The 20,850-nt window shown below is 34.0% G+C and overlaps 1 protein-coding gene across 2 annotated transcripts in view; it reads left to right on the forward strand.

Moving 5' to 3' along the window:
* Nucleotides 1-20,850, forward strand: part of LOC124366387 (kazrin) — a 184,905-nt gene that overhangs the window by 87,144 nt on the left and 76,911 nt on the right. For both annotated transcript variants that reach the window (XM_046822905.1, XM_046822906.1), the window contains exon 6: nt 19,958-20,085. In XM_046822905.1, the coding sequence (XP_046678861.1) occupies nt 19,958-20,085 (128 nt within the window). The remainder of the gene's footprint in view (nt 1-19,957; nt 20,086-20,850) is intronic.

The raw sequence follows: 20,850 nt of genomic DNA on the forward strand, positions 1-20,850 counted from the left end.
ACAGAAACAATTAGTAATTAACTAATAAATGTGGGCAAAGAATTATCCCGATCCTATTCCCACTTCCTAAGAGTTTACAGTTCTCTTTTAAACAACAATTTTAATAGTTTTTGGTAAAATTCTAATCTCAGATAATTCAAAATGGAACTTACTCGCCAAGCCACTAAACAAAACCCTGGCCTAAGGTGGTGAAAGGGAAAGTTTTAACAGAGGCATTCCATAACTTAGGACGTGGGCATTGAGATCAAACTTGGTCGAAGTAAAGAGAGAAGGGATTCAACAAAGGTTTGTCTGAATGAAGGAATAATAATGGCTCTAGGATGTCCCAGCTGATTGCATAGAGTAGTAAACTAAAACTGTTGATCCTCTTTGGGATTCAAACTTGTAATCTGTAGATTCAGCGCTGTCCTACCCGTTCTGATTCCCGTACTAATGTAGTTCAGAGGACTTTATTAGATGTTAGTGTTCAGCTTAGTTTAACTTACATCTAATTAAGGTGGTTTATTTGATATTTATTAATTTAAAAGTCGTAACCCTATAAAACAACCTCCCCTGAAGATAGAAGAGTAGTCTCGATTTTCTATACATGACGTAGTGGGAAGAATCGATTCAATGTTGAGCTTAGCTCCAGTTCACCTTCCTCTTGGTGCAGCATCTGGAATCTGACGCTATCTCAGACTTGACTCCTAGAATCTGGAGTCGGGTTCGTCTGAAGAGATCTAAGAAAGGTCAGCAACGAAGAAGCTAAAAATGATTTCTTTGCATCGTTTCGACATCAGATACACATATATTACAAAATATAGTGTAATCTAGGTGAAGATGTATTCTCATTGTCTCATCGAGTGCACAATCGCATCATGTACAAAACTTATTACCAACCCATGAGGAATTGCAGGCGTTTAAAGTTTAGGCAATTTTGGAATTACACCCAAATTAAAATGGCTAAAGAAGAAAATGTGAAGTTTTCACACTATGCACATTGTTATAGCTTCAGGTATAATTTTGTTCATTCATTAACAATTTAAAAAAAAAACAAGATTGGTTTAACTAAATATAGTTTAAGAAATCTACTTATTTGTTTAATGATTGTTTTATTAAGGAATTCATATTGTACAGATTAAAAACTGTCATTCCCTCCAGTCAGTTATCTTTCATGTATCCATTTTTCATATTCCGATCTTTAATGGTTGTTATTTCGACCTGATTATAAGAGTTCCGGAATTCTGCTTCCTTTTCCTACCACACTTCGCGGAATATAAACACATTTTCTATTTTTCCTGTATTCAAAATTATATTCAAAGTGCTATAAGCAAAGTTTTCATTACAATTTCAAAAGCACTATTGCAACCGAAAACCCAATGTTTAAAATTCATTAAATTTTGTTATGAAGGACGTTTTTACGACTGATTTGAAGCCGACATCGAAATACCTGAAACACTCTAGCTATACTTCAAGGGAAAAATGGAGAAGTGTCCTCCTATTCAATCAGTTATTTCAACTTTCCACTTCAAACTATAGCATTTATTGCTTGAAACGGGTTTTGGTTGTACATTTGTTCCATCTTTATTTCTGGAAGAAACAGCCAAGTTCAATTTTACGTGATATTAATTACCTTAGCTATTTCACTTGGATTACCTATATTTGAGAGCCTATATTTGGTGTTATGGTAACTACACAGCTGCTGTGGTCATTTTAATTTTCAAAATAGTTGTTACATTATTAACGGTATCAGCAATTCTAGGTGCACTAGAAACAGGGTACGAGCAAAATATGAGGGAATAAATTAGTGTAATGGATGTATCCTCTGCTATCAGCCATAAGATTAACCGCCTTAAGGAAGTGTCATTAATCATTACAGTCCAGAAGCAGAGGGCAATTTGCATGGTATAAAGCACACAATCTGGGTTTCTTGAAATTGTTAAAGGGATTTTCCCTGGGGAAATGATTCCATCATCAGATATAATAGATTTGTTGTGGGGATCGAAATGGGAGGATATCAGGGTTAAAAATATGAAACTATTATATATTATCTGTCTTAGCCTCACAACCTTAAAACCAACTCTTAGACATGTAAATAGATGTTGAATCAGCTTATCGTAAAATTTCTCAATTGATTCTAATAAAAACCTTGCAAATCGTAGATTGTTCTGCATTTCTTGGACTATTAGACGAATGGCAATTTTTTAGATTTTTTCCCATGTGGATTCTAGTTCTCAACGTAAAAGTTTTCAGCTCCAAGTTCTATTATTTAGTAGCACAAGAAAAATTCAGATAGCTCTCTAGGTTCTGTGACGCCCAAGAGGTTCTTGCAGACATCAGGGAACCTAAGGAGGTCGATACCTTAACTTTCTAACCTCAAAATCTGACCTTTAAGATGTCGGAGGAACACGCTCTTAATAATGATCTAGGGCTTTTGAGCAAAGACCTGAACAATGGAAATAAAAGTAGTTGTAATAGTTTTTTTAACTGCTCTTTATTGACAGATTACATAGATTCAAAACACTGCCAAGTTTAAAAGCATGCCAGAGCAATATCAGTGTTTGTAAACTCTTCGAGGAAATTGATTTTTTCTAAATTAATGTATAGTTAAATCTTTTTAGTTATAAATACTTTAATTACAATATTTGTTTTTAATGCGAGTCGTAATCATATAGTTATAAATTGTTTTATGCTCGAATATGGAAAGCAATTCAACAATACTCGTAAACTTTCCGACCATAAAAATTAATAAATCGCGTTTTGCTTTATTACATTAGTATAAAAAAGTTTTGAAAAATTAAGAATATCATATTTTTTAACTATACCATAAACTCCAATTTAATAAAATCGGAACATTTTCTTTCGTCGTAAATTAGTTCTTACATGTGAATGTGACTTTAGCTCCAATTTACCTTCATCTTATAGTTTGTTTTTCTAAAGAAGATCCCTGACGAAGCTGGGTCCCGGTGACCTCTCTCACACGTCTACCACATTAAAATATAGTCGTACACTTCTATTACATCGGAAACAACTTTTTATTGCTTGGGTAGTATTCACCCATATATTAGAACGAAATAAACATATTGTTTGTTTGTGTTCTTGTGGATTGTGATAACCAAACCTGTGGAGAAAAACACAGTTGTCTTTTTAAAATTTAAACTTTTTTTAATTTAACTAGAACTCATTATTCAAAAAAAATTACCTTAAAAAATGTCTTTTACAGCATTTGTTGTACGTGTCTTACAAAACGACATACTCAAATGGTGAGAGTTCTAAGTTGATAATTTAAGGGGAGGCGGTAAGGTAAAAATTTAATTTTTAAACAATTTTTTTTATTATTTTATGTTGAAGAGAATTTATTTCTGAACAATTTGATATATAACACATTGCTATTATAATATGTTACCTATTTGAAAAAATCTGAAATAAATATGCATACTTAGAAAAGTTTTACATTACAATATTGCGCGCTGTCACACTTGTCTTTATACAACCAGTCTTTCTTTTGTTTGCTATTTCTTGTCCATATGTTGGCCACACTGCATAAGTAATGTGTCTGAACTGACTCACAGCTGTCAAATTGAATTGAATTGAATCAAACATATCATAACCTTTTGTCAAGATTATTGGTGTGACTGTGTGTTATTGTTTACTTTTGAGAATTCAGGTTGGAATTAGATATATTTTATAAGTATAATGCCGCGAGCTTTTGGTAAAGTGGCAGTGTTGTCTAAATACTGTATTTGTGTGGACAACCAAAATCATGATGCCTACTGTTACGCAAACCATAAGGGCTCGAGCGGCAGCATGGAGGGTGCCGGTATAAGACAAATTTTTTCTGAGGTCTGAAGAAAAGTATAAAGTAAGATATGTTAGTTGTCTAGGTGATGGAGACAGTAGTAGCTTTGAAAGCATTGTTGCATTAAAACCCTATGGAAATACTGAAGTTAAAAAATTAGAGTGTATAAACCACGTTAAGAATGGGTGCTAGATTGCGCAGACTGAAGCAGGATTTGAAAAAACAGAAGCTCGACGATGGAAAGTCTTTGGGAGGAAAGTATCGCCTAACAGATAAAAAATTGACCAGATACAGTCATACTACGGCAAAGCCATAAAAGAGAATAAAACTGTTCAAGATATGCGACAAGCCATATGGACTATTTATTGCCACACGGGATCTTCTGATGAAAAACCCGAGCACCGATTGTGCCCGCAAGGTGAAAAATCTTGGTGTAAGTACAGCAAGGCCAAGGCTGAGGGCAAAATGTATGAGCACAAGAACAATTTACCAGAACCTATAATGCAAGCAATCAAGCCCATATTAAAATCATTGATTCATCCAAATTTATTAAAAAAATGTACACATGGCAAGACACAAAATGTGAACGAGAGTGTCAACAGCGTTATATGGACCATAATTCCTAAGAACAATTTTGTTACATTACAAACTTTAGAATTTGGTGTCTTTGAAGCTGTGGCCAGCTACAATCATGGTAACATAACTAAGTGTCAAGTGTTAAAGTCATTGGGACTTGAACCAAGTTATAATAATATTCGTGCCATGAAGTTTTTGGACAGCGAATGCATCCGCAGAGCTGATCAAGCTATCTCAGGGTTTTTGAGATAGTCAAGAAGACTGGAGAAGTTAAGAAAGAGTAAACTTGAAGAAGATGAAGAAGCAGCCACTTCATATGATGCTGGAATGTTTTAGGTAGTCAAAATAACAAATATTTTCATTTAATTGCCGTTTTCCGCAAATTTGTATTTTTTAGTTGTAATGTTCCTTTTTTCAGGAACCACTATAGATACAGAGTTGAAATTTTTACTCAAAATATATATTATTGTTCTATACAAGCTGAGTTTTTTTTTTTTTCTTAAGTTGAATAACTTATAAAGAAAAAAAATAAAACTGATAAAATATAAAAATATTTTTTAAACAGGTAGGAAAAAAATCATATCTTGGCTAAGACTTGACTAAAGTACATGAAAAGAACTCAGGTTATGTATGAAAGTCAAATGAATAACTGGTAAAAATTACAGAATGATAGGCCTAATAGATTTTGAGAAAAGGAACATAAAGTTAGCATTACGGAGATAGGGATTCCGCCTCCCCTAAAGACGTAATTAATGTTTTTGTTAACCTTTACGAAATCGTTTATTAGCTATCATTTTGATATTTTGAAAATATATTACGGCGCCTGAAATCAGATGCTGTCACAGATTTAACTAATAGTGAATTAGAATACGTCTACACCTAAATGACACTACATTATGCAGTCTGGGTGTCTCTGACGTCGAAACAACGTAATGAGTTCATTTTTTAACTTCTTCAAAACTTTGTCGGGATCTCTTCAGACGAACATGACTCCAGATTCCAGGAGTCAAGTCAGCGACAGAGTCAGATTGCAGACGCTGCGTTAAGAGGAAGATGAACTGGAGCTAAACTCAAAATTCAAATTGAATCAAACCTTCCCACCATATCTATTTTATTTTTAGTTTTTTTTTAATTTTTTTTAAGTGTAGGAGTAATGGCTTTTACAAGGATTTATATTATAATATATCTTTAATTCTCTTAAATCGGAATTGCCCCCTTTAGGTGATATAGAACCAACTATCGACATATTAAAAAATGTTTTATAAAATGTTGCAAAGTTTTACTATTTGGCAAAACAATAACTTAATTCATAAGTAATTATTACGCATGAAATTTTAAATTGTACATTTTTAAAGACGCTGTAAATTAATCAACAAAGTAATTCATTATAATATTATTTCAAATTATGAACTCCAAAGATCATTTTCGTTAACACTCAATCTTGCTTATCTATTTTGTGTTAGAGATGTGCAAATCTTATACGTTTCTTGTGTTTTAGTTTTTTTATAAAACATCTTTCAAATTTTTGTGTCATACTTGCTAAGAAGATATTTATTTGTAAATATATCAAATTCTGTATTGGCCCAATCTGGCAATCAGTTAATCCCTGAAACTTATTAATTAGTAAATTAGTTAGCCTGTGTATAAATACAATACCAGTTCTATAATGTCAGAAAATTCAATTTCTATTCGGTTTCATTTTAAATTCTAAGTGTAATACAAATAAAATAAATAAATATACAGTATTAAAGGCAAGAGGCGACACAAAATGAAAGAAAGTAGGTCTAGTGTTTATCCAAGGGGAGGGAGGGAGACAGAGAATACTTGACCTCGGGGTCGGAATTGCAAGATATATAACTTCCCTAAAGTTTACTTATACCATACTTCCCTCTACACCAGCCATATTGGCCTTTATTTGATAACCCCTTCTTCTGTGCGCCAATTTATATTGGTTTCCCCATAAAATGAAATCTTTCTACCAGGAAAAGAAAACACTTATTCAAACCGTTCCGTTCAAATTGCTACAGTACGTTCATACTGCATTGTTACATGAGTAATTTACAAAAATAAATTTTTTAAATTCATTTTTTACTAAACAGAATTATATTTAGTCTGTATTATCTTTTATAATATACTATCACACAGATATTAACGCCAACAGTCCTTCCGGGTCAAGTCGGAAGAAATAGGTAAATTTTGTGAATGAACTGAAATGTTAGTAAATTATTTCTCATGGTATTACTTATAATCGATTTGTTTCTCATGGTATTACTTGTAATTGATTTGTTTCTCATGGTATTACTTGTAATAGATTTGTTTCTCACGGTATTACTTGTAATCGATTTGTTTCTCACGATATTAGGCCTACTTGTAATCGATTTGTTGAAAACAGTTCGAGATACAAAACTTTGTTAGAAATGTACGAAATTGTTATCAGCATTCCGGAACTCTTTTGATTTTTATCTAGGTTCATAAATAACAGAATTGTGAATATTTGTAAAGTTTTTACGACTACCATAATGGAACGAAATGGCATACCAGACTGACCAATGAACTTAGTCGAGATATTTCTTAGATGACATGTACCAAGTTTTGTTGGGAGTTTCGGAGTTTCTTTTACCAGTTATTGGTGGTCGAAAGGATGGAGGGGGAGGGAGGGAGAGGGAGAAGGGGGGCTTGTTTGTATATACATATATAATACCAATGCAGGACTTTTTATTGTAACAGTGGCAATAATTTATTTGCAACATTAATTTATCTAATTGATTGAATATAAGTGCCCATGCTGTTATTTCATATTGAATCACTCATTCGTTACAAAATATAGATTTATCGTACCATTTTAAATAAGGTTAACGTAAACATTTTTGAGGTAAATATATCAAATATAATAAACACGTTATCTAATTTCCTTATTATTTCATCCTTATTAGTATGTTTTACATGTTTTCGTATTTAGTTTTGACGTATTAAAATTTAAACTTCAATAAATTGTTTCCCATTGAAATAATACTTTGTAGTGTTAAGCTGTGTAAAAAAGTAATATCCTTTATTAAAAATGTTTTATTGGCGATGGTTAATTTTAAGAATGATAGGATTTTAGTCATTTGCCACCGTCAAATTTTTTTACTGGTTAGATCATTGCCATATCGATTTGTGCTTGCTCGGCATTGTGTATTACGTTTATGACAACTGAAGAAGAAGATAGATTTCAATCCTCGAAACGTAGTGTGTGTTTTTTTTTTTTTTTTTTTTTTTTTTTTTTTTTTTTTTTTTTTAAATATACAAGTAATTATGCAAATTTCCCAAATCCTGTTATTCTTTCAAGTAATACTTTATTAAATTTTTACCTGTTAAAGTATACTTTATAAAGTGTTTGTGTATTGGATTGCTTATAAGTGTTATTTTTAACAAAGGAAGGACATTTTAGAAATTTTTTTGTTGCCCGGAATAGAGGATAGCTGACTGAATATCCGATTTCACGGTTTATAGCGAATTTTATTTCGTAATAATGTTGTGCAAAAGCCCAGTCGACAGCAAACATAAAGGACGAATAGAGTGTAATCTGACTCAGGGATATTGTTATACTGGTTTCTGCAATTTCCTGATGTAGCATATAACATACCTTATTGAATACTCCAGTCTATGCTCCGAGCTTCTTTGAATATTGAAATTCCTTTCACGCAAGTTCAAGTTAAAGACTACATTTAAAGATTAAAATAGTTCAGAAACTAAACATAATTTAGGGAAAGGAAGGGTTTCATTTCAGTAAGCCTGTAGTTTTACTGTCGTGTAACAGTTTCGTAACAATATTCAAAATTCTACTATACTAAAGTAATGGTGGGCTTACTTCCGTAATAACATCGTTAGTCATTTATAATTTGCTCTCATTTTCTTTTGAGATTTAGTGTAATTGTTATAACATTTCTTATTATTAAGTATTTTACAAAAAGAATCTGTTTTTTTTTTTAGGAATATACAGTACTGATGCCAACAAGTAAAAAACAGTTCTCCTCCATAGGCTAGTGGACATAGTCACGGCTCTCTAACTGAGAGATCACGGGTTCAAATTCCGGGGAGGTCCTATCATACAAAAATAGCAGCCACAGTGAATTAAACAAGCCAGCATAGCCGAGAGCTGCAGCCACAGTGAATTAAACAAGCCAGCATGGCCGAGAGCTGGAGCCACAGTGAATTAAACAAGCCAGCAGAGCCGAGAGCTGCAGCCACAGTGAATTAAACAAGCCCAGCATAGCCGAGAGCTGCAGCCACAGTGAATTAAACAAGCCAGCATAGCCGAGAGCTGCAGCCACAGTGAATTAAACAAGCCAGCAGAGCCGAGAGCTGCAGCCACAGTGAATTAAACAAGCCAGCCAGCATAGCCGAGAGCTGCAGCCACAGTGAATTAAACAAGCCAGCATAGCCGAGAGCTGCAGCCACAGTGAATTAAACAAGCCAGCATAGCCGAGAGCTGCAGCCACAGTGAATTAAACAAGCCATCATGGCCGAGAGCTGAGGTTTTAAAGAGATTTAAAAAAAGTTACAAACAGCTGAGTGCGTCTAACCTGTAAAAATCTAATATCTTACACAACTACGAACAACTGTGAACTACAAATAAAAATATACCAATATAAGGGAGTGTAGAAAAACTCGACAGAACGAATGAGCTATCGCAGAAACGGAAAAAAACAGACGGTTGGACTTCCATTTGACTTGATCCAAAAATCAATAGTCTTCTTGGACTAAGAGGTAGCTCTGAATCAATTGTTATGTCTTGCCAAAACAGCACTTGATCATAGTGCCTAGGTTCTAATGTTATTCTCCGTTACGTTCATCCTTCGTTATAATTCACCTTGAATTGTTATGAGGCACGGTACTTGTGTATAAGAAAAACTTAACAAGATTGTGCGGGGAACAGTAACAAACATAAAGGACAAGTTAAAACGTGTTGGGACAACAGAAAGGAGCCTTTGTTACAAGAACAAAAGAACTAGTCCAATCTCCGTAGTTGTGTCTCGCATCTACATTACACCTTAACTGTCAGATCTGTCTCTGTAGAGATTTTCTAACTGTGAAATGTACATTGACTGTGCTGCAATATCAACACGATATGCTGTGTTGAACAAATATATTGATCATAAATTAAATGTGTGGATTAAATGTCTCATCCTGTGCAGTGACAACGCCTGGACTAGACTTCAAGCAGCTGTTGTGTATATTTTAACCATTTTCTTTTCCATCTTTACTTTTTTTCTGTTCGTTATTTTTGTGTGTAACCTCCCCAACCTGGCGAAGAGGATAGATCCCAAACCTCGAAACGTGTTATACCTTTTGTAACATATAACGATGGCAAATGTCCAAAATCCTGTAATCCTTCCAGGCATGTAAAATTATTCAAATAAATTATTCATAATTAGAACAGATATATGGTATCTTTATAATTTACAAGACAAAAGAATAACCACATAAGGCAGTTACAATATATGTGTGATACACTAGAGCGGCCTTCACGAAAATAGTCCAATGGTGTGTCTGAATCTCTCCCCCTCTACAATGTTGCCAGTTTTACGTATGTAGAAAATTACTGATCCGTCTCAACATAATATGTTGAAAATATCATCAGTTATTACCGTAAACAAAATATACGTACGTTTCATTTGGTGTTAACCTCTCTTTATAACGGACTAATTACTTTTTTCACCTGATGAAGAGGATTGATTTCAACTTTCGAAACGTTGTTTTATATTGTAACATGTAATGATGGCAAATGTACGAATCGCATTATTCGGTTATTATGTTATTATTATATTATATTAGTTATGTTATTTTAAACTGGTACTGCCTGTAAATACTTCTACTTTACTTTAATTATATAGATTATAAAACTAATTATAATATGAGTGGTTTAAATTATATAACCCAAATCTCTTCAGATATTTTAATTAAAAACATTGGGAAAGATGTCGAGTTTAGATTCTTTTGTGAAATAGAATCGAAGCTGTGGTATATGTCTGTGTGATTGTGTATGCAAATTGTTTGAGGAAGGTGAAAATTTATTTATTTATTACGACTCTGTTTAATTTATGAAGATTTTCGGGTAACAGTTCGTTATTTTAAGTACACGTATCTTGAAACCCGTGTGCAAATGTGTGCAAAAAAAGTAATGTTAATTTCCTGTTAAAGCATAACTAAAAACTTCTGGATCAAAATGGAGCCTCAACCTAAAAGGAACTCAATCGTATGGAACAAAATAAATGAAGTTTATGCCATATTTTACGACGGCACATTATTAAAGGACACAATAGAATACGCAAAAACAAGAATACGTACAGTTAGAAACTGCATGTTTTTGATGAACCGTTATTGAAAGTTAATGTGGAATAATTATTCTCGTCTGACAGATTTGTGGAGATTACAATATAATGAGTTTGTGACAAATGGTGATGGATTGCGGAGAAGCAAGGAGATTAATAAATCTCCGGCTGAGCAGTACTGCCAACTGCATCTGTGGGGGAGAAATATCTCAACAACTCAGATCTCATAGAGTCAAATACATCCTCCGCTGGCAGTGATTCAGCTTCGGAGATAAGACGCCGCATTTTGCGAACGCTTTTTATTGGACGTGTTAAAAATGTATGTGTTCTTCCATTGGTGAACGAAATTTGTACATTAAAGAATCAGTTTGATGACTAACTTTACCTTTGTGTGATAGCATTTGATAAAAAGTTGGTATAAGACGTAAAAAACCTAACTAAATTAAACATAAAAATAAATAGGTAATAATAATAAAGAAAATATTAATATAAGGTAGCTGCTACTAGCAAGAGCTGAACAATTTATCGACTAACAATGAATGAATAAGTATTACATATAAATAAAAATTTAAATGGAAATCCAGAATTCAACAACAATGCAATAGGTAAGGTTAAAAAAAAGTAAATTAATATTTTTAACGAACAATAAACATTAATAGAATATTAAAGAATATTTATGAACATTGTACACAGCGCGCGCGCGCGCGCGCGCACACACACGCACACACACACACACAAATTTAAAACAACGTTTCGAAAGTTGAAATCAATTCTCTTCATCAGGTGTAAAAGTAATTAGTCCATTATAAAGAGAGATGAATTTTAATCGAAAGAATTATTACATAATTGTTGGTCAGTTTTTGAGAGATTTTAATTCTTGACCTCATATTCTGAGGATATTGTTCATACTGCTAAGTCAGTTATAGAAACCAGTTAAATATAGAAAAAGAGTAAAAATATAATACTTAATGAGGATTAAATGTTTATCCGCAACCGCTCAAAAGAAATCGGAGAATCATTTTAATTGTGTTATTTTGCTGTAAACTATTGTGCAGAATTAACAAATACCAGACGTAAGTAAAATTCTTAACTTGTATGTTAGGAATTCAATTAACTCTTTATGTTTGAGAAATGTAGAAACTGTAATTTCTTAGTGTCAGTCGACGAATCTTAAGAGTAGCCTACGTTTTACGTGTAATGTGATATAAAATATGTTATCGCTTTGTTCGATCAGTTCTTTCTAAACTAAGGCAGGAGTTAACTCGAGAGGACAAAAGGACACAACACTATTTCCGACGTTTTAGACGCAATGTAGCCCATTTTGTACAATTGTGCTCCTATACTTTCAACAGATCCTTGTGGACATAAACAGCTCTCTATGTGCTCCTACCTCCCCATTACAGTGCCTCTTTGTACTCAGATATACTGACTCGTGTTTCCCCACATTTTAATAGCTTCCTGAGAAATATTACGTACTACAGTTCTTTAAATACCATTCATTTCTGTAATTATACTGGATCGATCAGAGCAACCATGTTGTTGTGTTAATCAAAGCCAAATTTAACAGTTTCACATGTTTTATTAAAAAAACCCTTCCCGATAATTTCGTTACAGCACGGTAATTTTTATACCATTATAACTTTAACTATTGTACTACTGCATTTTAATTCAATCAACGCGAAAACGACAGTTCAATTACAGCGCTTTTAGGCTTGAAAGCATATTTTAACGTCCCAGGTTTCCCGTAGTAACCGTAAAATCCGGCATTAAATCTTGGTTTGTGCGTAACATTTTGTTCTGTCCAAACCCATCCTAATCCGATACGATTTCAGGTTAAAATCCTCGTTATTGCTAATAATCTACTATAGTAGCCCTGACGAAAACAGTCCGATGGTGGCATGTGTGTAAAAATCCCCCGCGCCAACACTGTTGCCAGATTTACGTATATAAAAATTACTGGTCCGTCTTAATTTATCTTTCAATAAACCAAATATATCTACATTTGATCTTATTTTTTTTTTCTAACAAAATGTAAATCAAGCAAATAGAGAATTAAACTATTGCAACTTCAGAGCGGGAATAGTTGTGGCAAGCGGTGATGTGGCAACACCGCCTTCTACGTCATCGAACTTCTTTCGAGCTGGCTACAGTAGAGAAACTTGTGTTCTTATTTTATTAAGTTCTATAACCAAATATATGTACATGTGATCTTATTCATATTTTTTGCAAACAAACAAATGTAAATCAAACAAATAGAATTCGACTCTATCCACGTAAGAGCGGGAATAGCTGGTGGCCAGCGGAGATTTGGCAACACCGCCTCTTACGTCATCAGACTTCTTTCAAGCGGGCTACAGTAGCTATACTTGTGTTCTTATTTTATTACGTTATTTGTGAACAAAAATGAGCGATTATTATACTACAGTGTTATTTGGATTTGAGTCTTGAGAATTCAAATTTCAGTTTGGTGAAATCTAGTTTCCAGTGTCGTACTGCGCGTTGTCATCGCCTAACAATGACAGGAATACCACTTGACGGCTGTCTGCAATGTCATTCACGGGCCGGATTGGTATTTAATCTCCTCCACGATCCGTCACCACTTGGCACTAACTCATTATGCATTCCATTGATTGACAATCACAGGTGTTCCACGCGGGACTTAAAGTTCCGATAGTGATTTGTTAAATCTGTTCCTCCAGTTATGTGGAAACAACAGAAAATATTAATATACTATAGCATTAAATATACGGATTTAAGTGAAAATAGTACAATCTGTAGCAGAAAATAGTACAATCTGTAGCAGAAAATAGTACAATCTGTAGCAGAAAATAGTACAATCTGTAGCAGAAAATAGTACAATCTGTAGCAGAAAGTTGTTTGCTTCAAATGTGAGCGTTTAATATTTAAGGGGGTTCGGTAGGCCCTATCCTTACAATGCTATATTCCTATATTTTTATGTACCTTGTTCTCAGGAACAAACTGGTTCGATTACAGTAAAATTTTTATGTGTTATTTTTTAGGTCCTTATCATGAAATAGAGCGCAAAACATTTTGGTTTTTAAGAAAATTTCATTAAAAAAGAATTTTTTTTAAAAATACATGTTTTTTTGAAAAAAATTTTATGTTATTTATTTTTTTGCGTAAATTATTAAAGATTTTTTTTACAATGTTTACGCGCTTAAAATGTGTATATTGGTGGCATGTACAAGTGGTTTTTTTTCATAATGATCCATCTAATACTTCCTGAGATAAAGGTACATAAGTAAGAAAAAAATTAAATTCCGGGAAATCAACGTTAAAGTTTAAAATATACATTTGGTCTTACTTGGTAAATATGTAACTGAAGTTAATGGCATCCTGCTCCATAAACTGGGATCATCAGGATCCTCCAAATCTTCCCATTCATCTTCCCAACTTCCTTTTAGCACTTTCACGGGATTGTCTGCTTCTTTTTGCAACTTCCGAGATCATGCGCTGAGCCTTTTTTAGCCGGGATATATCTTTATTTTTTCATAGCATCACAAAAATTCTGCCCAACAATCAATCCCAGTTTCTTAAATACCATACACTTGCTATGTTTCCTTTTATTAAAAGTATTGATGGCATCATATACACCTAAGTGAAGTGTGTGAATGCTTACAAACACGGTTTTCGGTAGGGCGAGTCCAAATTATTTGGTTCACAGACTCATTGGGATTCTGTGATTTACCATGTAAGCACTTTTTTAGAAGGTCAGGAGCACTAAGATCTTTGAAAATAGGTTTTAGCCTCTCCATTATGGCAAGTGGTAGGTGAAAAATGTTTTTCATGATCATATTTTTCATTTTGGACCAATGATTTTTGATATTTACACCAACTATCACTTCCTTTCGGCAAAGTCCATGTTGAGGATTAGAGTTACTTGATAGTAAATGGTAGTATTCTGCCCATATAGCTTGCTTCATGTCATTCAAATTACCTATATTTCTGCGTATGGCTAATCCGTAGTATTTCTGAATTGATAATATAGCAGCATCTGTTAGTCGGTTGCGACCGCCTAAGGTTTTTCCATCAATTTGTTTTGCCTTACCTTCTTTTAGTTTTAATGTCCTTAGGCGTGTGCCCATACGCTTTTGGACATGTCCAATGCACTCTTAATTTTGTAACTGGACAGTCATTACCATAAGGCATGCTTTCTAATACACTAGCAAACCCTTTAGAGTCGCCGTCTCCAAGATATTCAATATAGCGAACATCATAAGTTGGAACGGACCGTTGAAATATTTTACAGGCTCCTTACCACTTCCATACCCCCACTTACTCCTTGGTAATTAGCACTGCAATTATCATCATGATGGCCAGTAAAACTTGCCTCTACAACGACAGTACTTAGACAGTATGACGGCATCTACAACTTTACCAGTATCAACACTTGTAGCAGTTACAACGCCATTTTGAGATGTATGTCCACGCTTTTGCCAAGTGCCGTCGATGGCAACACACAAATCCCTATTTCCATTCATTTATTTTCACTGCTCTTCTTCTACAGCCTCTTTCATAAATGAAAAACATATATCCTCAGCTGTAGACCCTAGAACTCTAATGTATTCACTAAACTTTGTAGGAGGTTTAGGCAAGTTTAGCACGCCGCAAAGAGTTTCACAAGCGACCTGGCCCCTTCCAATAGTATGCATACCGTACACTAACCTAACATTTAGGTCATACATTTTATTGTGTGATGGGTTATCAGGTAAAGTACAGCAATTTTCATATGAAGCTAATGTCTTTGTACTACAACCTGAACATGTAAAATCACCTGAAAAGAAAAGTCCAACACGCCTACCGACTTTGAAATCAATTGCTTCATGGCAATGTTTACAAACTGCTATATTAGAAATTATTTTCAACAAACTATTCAAATCAACTATTTCATAGGCTAGACTAGGCTCACCATCAACAATAGATTGGTAGTTATGAAAATATTTCCTAGTTTTGCTTTTGAAGCACTAAACTGGTTCATCTAGACTAGTCATATCTTCCAAAACATCAGCATTAGGACTATGCCTAATTTCAGTTTCTACTGTCTTCTTACAAAATACTCGTTTCCTTTTCTTGAAAACACTAGTACTCCTAGGCATTTTGAATAATATATTCTTCTAAAAACACTAGACACAACACTTTAGAAAAATAATTGTAATGTGTATTTACTTTTGAGTTTTCACAATAAAGAATAAACTCATGAATGTAAACAAACAATGTTTTCTTACTTCTCTTGTCTGCTGTTTATTGGCACAATACTTCAGGTTAGCCAACCATTGAAAGAAAAACAACTGTTTCTGGATGCTAGTTATTATAACAAATAAATAATAGTATTGTCGTTACCATAGATACAATTCTGGTAAAAATTGCAGCTGTGCAGGCAATATGTTGTATTTTTTTTTTAATACTTCCCATTGTCAGAATTAAATAATTTTTATGTCAAAATGTTCAGAAAACAACACAGAAAATAAATTGAAATAAAAAAAATGTATAATTTTTTAATTTTTAACCTACCGAACCCCCTTAAAAACATTTTCAATAGTCCAAACAACGTTTTAAATTAAAACATTTTTTAAGTTTAACGTGAATATGCAATTTCTTGGGCATATTGAAATAAAATTAATTAACGTTCAAATGTTATAAAAACGTTGAATTTAACTTTTGGGTTAATGTTAATATAACCGTGGTAAGGACATAGACAGATTGTATGGTTTTGAAATCCAGCATCTACCCCGAATTTATAAATATCAGAGAGTACGTCTGTGACAAATTTTGTTTGGAATTTTGTGGGAAGTGGTTCATTTGTAATATTTTAAAATGTTGATGAATTTTAAACCCAATAAGCGTTTATTACTTGAAATTTAAAATGTCTTTGTGAAGGTTCTAGTGATTTCTTATGAATTTTTTATTAATTTATGACTACACCTACGCAAGTAGTATTTTACGTAAAACATATTATTAATCTTTCTTGAAAAATACAAGTGATATAGATACCACAATGACTCAAACTACCTCTCTATCTTGGCCTTCCAGAAATATCTGGAGTGTAAAAATTGCGAAATATGATGTTAAATTTTTAAAAGGAAACGGGAGTCTCATTTTTTGTACTATTTCTTTCATTACTAGCCGAAGACAATTTTTCAACACTGGGGTAGAACACTGTGTGTGTCACGCGTTTGTGTGTGTGTGTGTGTGTGTGTGTGTGTGTGTGTGTACACGCGCGCGTGTGTGTGTGTGTTTATATATATGCTTTCAGAAAAAAATCTGAATTAGAGAGAATTTCCTTACAGCAGATTCTTTTCTGTATATTAAATATATTCTCAATCATTTTTTAAGCAACATCGTATCTAAATTTGTGTTGGTTGTCACTCTAGATATACCTCCAAAAAACAATTAATTTGTGTTTATTATATTATTGTTCTTAATATAATCGGAGGTGCGTTATAGATTGTGTAAACAATCTTCGACGCGATGTAAAACCAGAATACTTTAAATAGATGTTCATTACGACACAGGCTAAGGAACTAAGATATTTTTCTTTCACCGTTCCTGAAAGATATAACATGTGGTACGAAAGCTAGTTGAATAAAGTGTAGTATACTTAAAATGCAATTTCCACGTCGGATAAGTGACTTAGCGCAAGTCTAGGACGTGTGACACTAATGTTAACCGGCTTGTTAAACTGTTGAGGTATAACACAGTTACTACTCCCGGGAAGAGAGACAGATTGGGCCACTTCTTTTGTCTCTTTAACAAAGGCTCTCGTCTGTTGTTCCTGCAAGTTTCAACTTGTCGTTAATATTTCTACTCTGCGCTCCTAGTAGTTTCTGCCACAGCTCCTTGTGTTCTCTCTGCAACAGCATTCACTGCATTCTGCGAATCTTTGATTGTGCTAAACAACAGTGAATGAAATAAATTCAACTGAGCTACTGCAATTACACCAATTAAGCTGTATTCCTAAGCAAAGAATTCCCAGAACTAATTCTGTTTCGGCGAACAATGGTTATGAATTTTTGATCTGTTGCATAATTTTAATCATGGAACGTTTAATTAGCTAGTTCTTCATTTGTCAACCAAACCAATGTCAATGGAAATCAAGAAATTTATTTTAAAATGTTGTGTTACCTACAAATTGAATTGAATCGTAAATTAATTTATTGGTGATTATGGAAATATCATGTCAATGTATTAGAGTATTAGAGTATCGGATTTGTACTAAATAGACGTTGTGTGGGTGAACAAAAAATATGTGAATACATACATATCCAAGGATATGTTATAAAACACGTACGTCAAGTGATAGGTGTCAAACCAATGTTTTCCTCTGTACCAAAAATATAATTATATCTCGTTTCCCACCTTTTGTAAATTTTTCAGAACAAGTAGTTAGAAGTTGTAAAGTAAAGTAAAGAAGTATTATTTTACCAGGCGAAGTTAGGGCTACGAACCCTTCTCTAACACTTAACCTGGGGACCAACGGCTTAAAGGTGACTTCCGAACCACCACCAATGGCCGGGCAGGCGGGCTGCTTGCAAGGACAGGATCGCTCAGCGGTCACCCATCCAAGCAGCAGCCACGCTCGACGTTGCTTGATCCGGTTATTTTGGGCCCACCCTTTTGCTATCAGCGTCAGTGAATATTTCAATGTTCCCCATGGAATCATGGGAATATTCGTACCTGTTTTGTTCTTCGACTGTAACAAATTTGTTATTTCAATTTAATTTCTGTAAATCTCCTTTCCCTCTATACACCAGAGCTTGATTTATCTAAATAAACAATTCAACCATTCCTTCTTATGAACTACCTACCTCTATTCACTTCCACCCTCGTGGTAGTCGTTAATAAATAGACCACTAAATATCAACTTGATTGTATTTTGTCTAAGCCTACCTATAAGACCTATCAGATTGACCCATAAAACCTATGAAGTCCTATCAGATCATCGGCAACGGTTATTTATTTCAACTTATGACTTTTAGGTTATGTTGTGTGGGAACTTATCAAAGCTCAACAATTACTATGGCGTTTGATTGTAGAGCTTAGTAAAGGTTATATAATAAATGTTTAGTGTTGGAATGAGAAGGTTATACAGTATCATAACCTGTGTGTTTTCTGGATGCAATAGGCTACCATAGCTGCCTGTATTACAATTCAGAGTCTGTTTGGAATTTTACATGTCTACTAATTAAGTTTTAAATCAACCCCTATTAACTATGAATATGGTCTTGTCATTATTTTGAAACAGGAGTTTTAAGGTTTGCCAAAACTTCAACCTCTAATAAAAAAAAAACATGCCAAAAAGTTTTTATTTATATTTTTTATTAAAAATTGTTTCTTCAAACTAGTACATTTTATGAGTCGTATACTCAAACATTATATGACTCAAGGACGTAGCCAGCAAAGGGGTCCGGCCCACAAAATTTTCAATTTTTCAATTACTGTTTTAGTAAACGATTATTATTATTTAAATAATTCAGTATTACTGACATTTACTGCTGAAAGATCGTTCTCAAAAAAGAAACGGGCCAAGAACTTTTTTAGGAACAAAATGGGCCCTTACTCTCTGTCCTCTACGGAAAACGTCGGGTTACGTTCTTGTATGACATAATTTCACCGCAGTCAATAGGTCAAGTAGTTTTAACTCTACTAATACCTAACTATCTGGTTAATTTAAAAAGCATTGAGCTGTAAAAGTGCATCTCCTCTTAAGATGTATTAACATAGATGATTTGGCGTTATCGCTAAGTTGAAGTTCAGAGAGTCGTGCAGAACAGCCTTAAAAAAATTTGCAACTCTGCTAAATCTGTACATTTTGGAAATTAACTTTATTATGTATGTCTAAAATGTGCCCTAGTCAGGGGCCGGGACATACATGAGTATGAGACAAGAGGGAGAGATAACTACCGTACTGGAAGACACAGAACGGTAGTGTATGAGCACTTGCCTTCGTAGGCAGGTGTTCAATTCTTTAAAAGATTGCCCGATTTTATAAAAAATGCCCCAACACTCAAGACATCAAAACAAGTCTGAAATGCTTCCTAGCGTCAAACCCATTTTACTCCATTGAAGAGTTTCTTGCATTAACCTGGAAGACCACCCAATTCGATGACTGACTCCGGCACTGGAAGTGGGTTGAAATTGGCGATGGACAAATGAGACTTGAGTGCATGAATGTTTTGTAAGTGTGAATGTGATGGAATTGTCGTGTGAATGTTAAAAAAAACATATTTTTTTACTTGCGAATTGCCTAATGTGCTAATGTTTGTTGCAGACTCAAAGGCAGACCGGAAGAAGTTGAAGGCTGAGAAGTTGGACCTGCTGAACCAGATGAAGCAACTCTACGGCACCTTAGAGGACAAGGAGAAGGAGCTCAGAGACTTTATCCGTAGTTTTGAGCAGGTGAGTGGTCTTAAAGTTTGAAAAATACAATACTGCTCTTTCCTCAAAACGGTCTCCTGCTTTATACAAGCATTTCATGAGTACAAAATGCTCTTTAGTTTTATTCCAGCTGTGCTTAAATTTCATTAACTTTTCCTGCTTTATTGATTTTTTCATCCCAATTTCAATGTGTGCTGTCCATAGAATAAGCAAAGCACAACATCACTATCTTCATTCAGTTAAGAGTTAATCACCAGCTTCTACTTAGATCCTGTGTTTGCAAGTGTCCTTCCAGAGGATTTAAGGCATAGACAAAACTCCTTCAGCACTCTTTATCTCTTTTATCCTGGTTCATTAGGCACTAAGTGGTTCATGAGGGGGGAAGTCAGCAAAAAGTTTCAAAATACTGTACATTATTTTAATTTCAGAAGGAAAGAAAGTTAGATAAAACATGTTTAGCTTGGAAAAAGTTATGTTTTTGATGAGTGTTGGTGTGGGAGAAGGGGGACAATCGAGTTGGTTTATCCATTTTGTTGCGTTAGAAACAGTGAGTGAATGCAGCAAGGAGTTACCAAAGTGTTGTCTAAAAGAATTAGGATTTATCAAAAGATCATTTCAGGCTAGAATCTTTTGCTTTGTCAAAAAAGAACAGAAAACATGTAAACCGTGATTTTTCTGTTGGTGCAGTATTATGCGTGAGACTGCTGTTTCAATACTATAAATTCAGTAGAGGTCGTAGGTCACTTCAAGGGAATTAATACTCGTAAAGATTTTATCCCACATTTA

Source organism: Homalodisca vitripennis, chromosome 7, assembly GCF_021130785.1.
Source record: "Homalodisca vitripennis isolate AUS2020 chromosome 7, UT_GWSS_2.1, whole genome shotgun sequence".
Lineage (NCBI taxonomy): Eukaryota > Metazoa > Arthropoda > Insecta > Hemiptera > Cicadellidae > Homalodisca > Homalodisca vitripennis.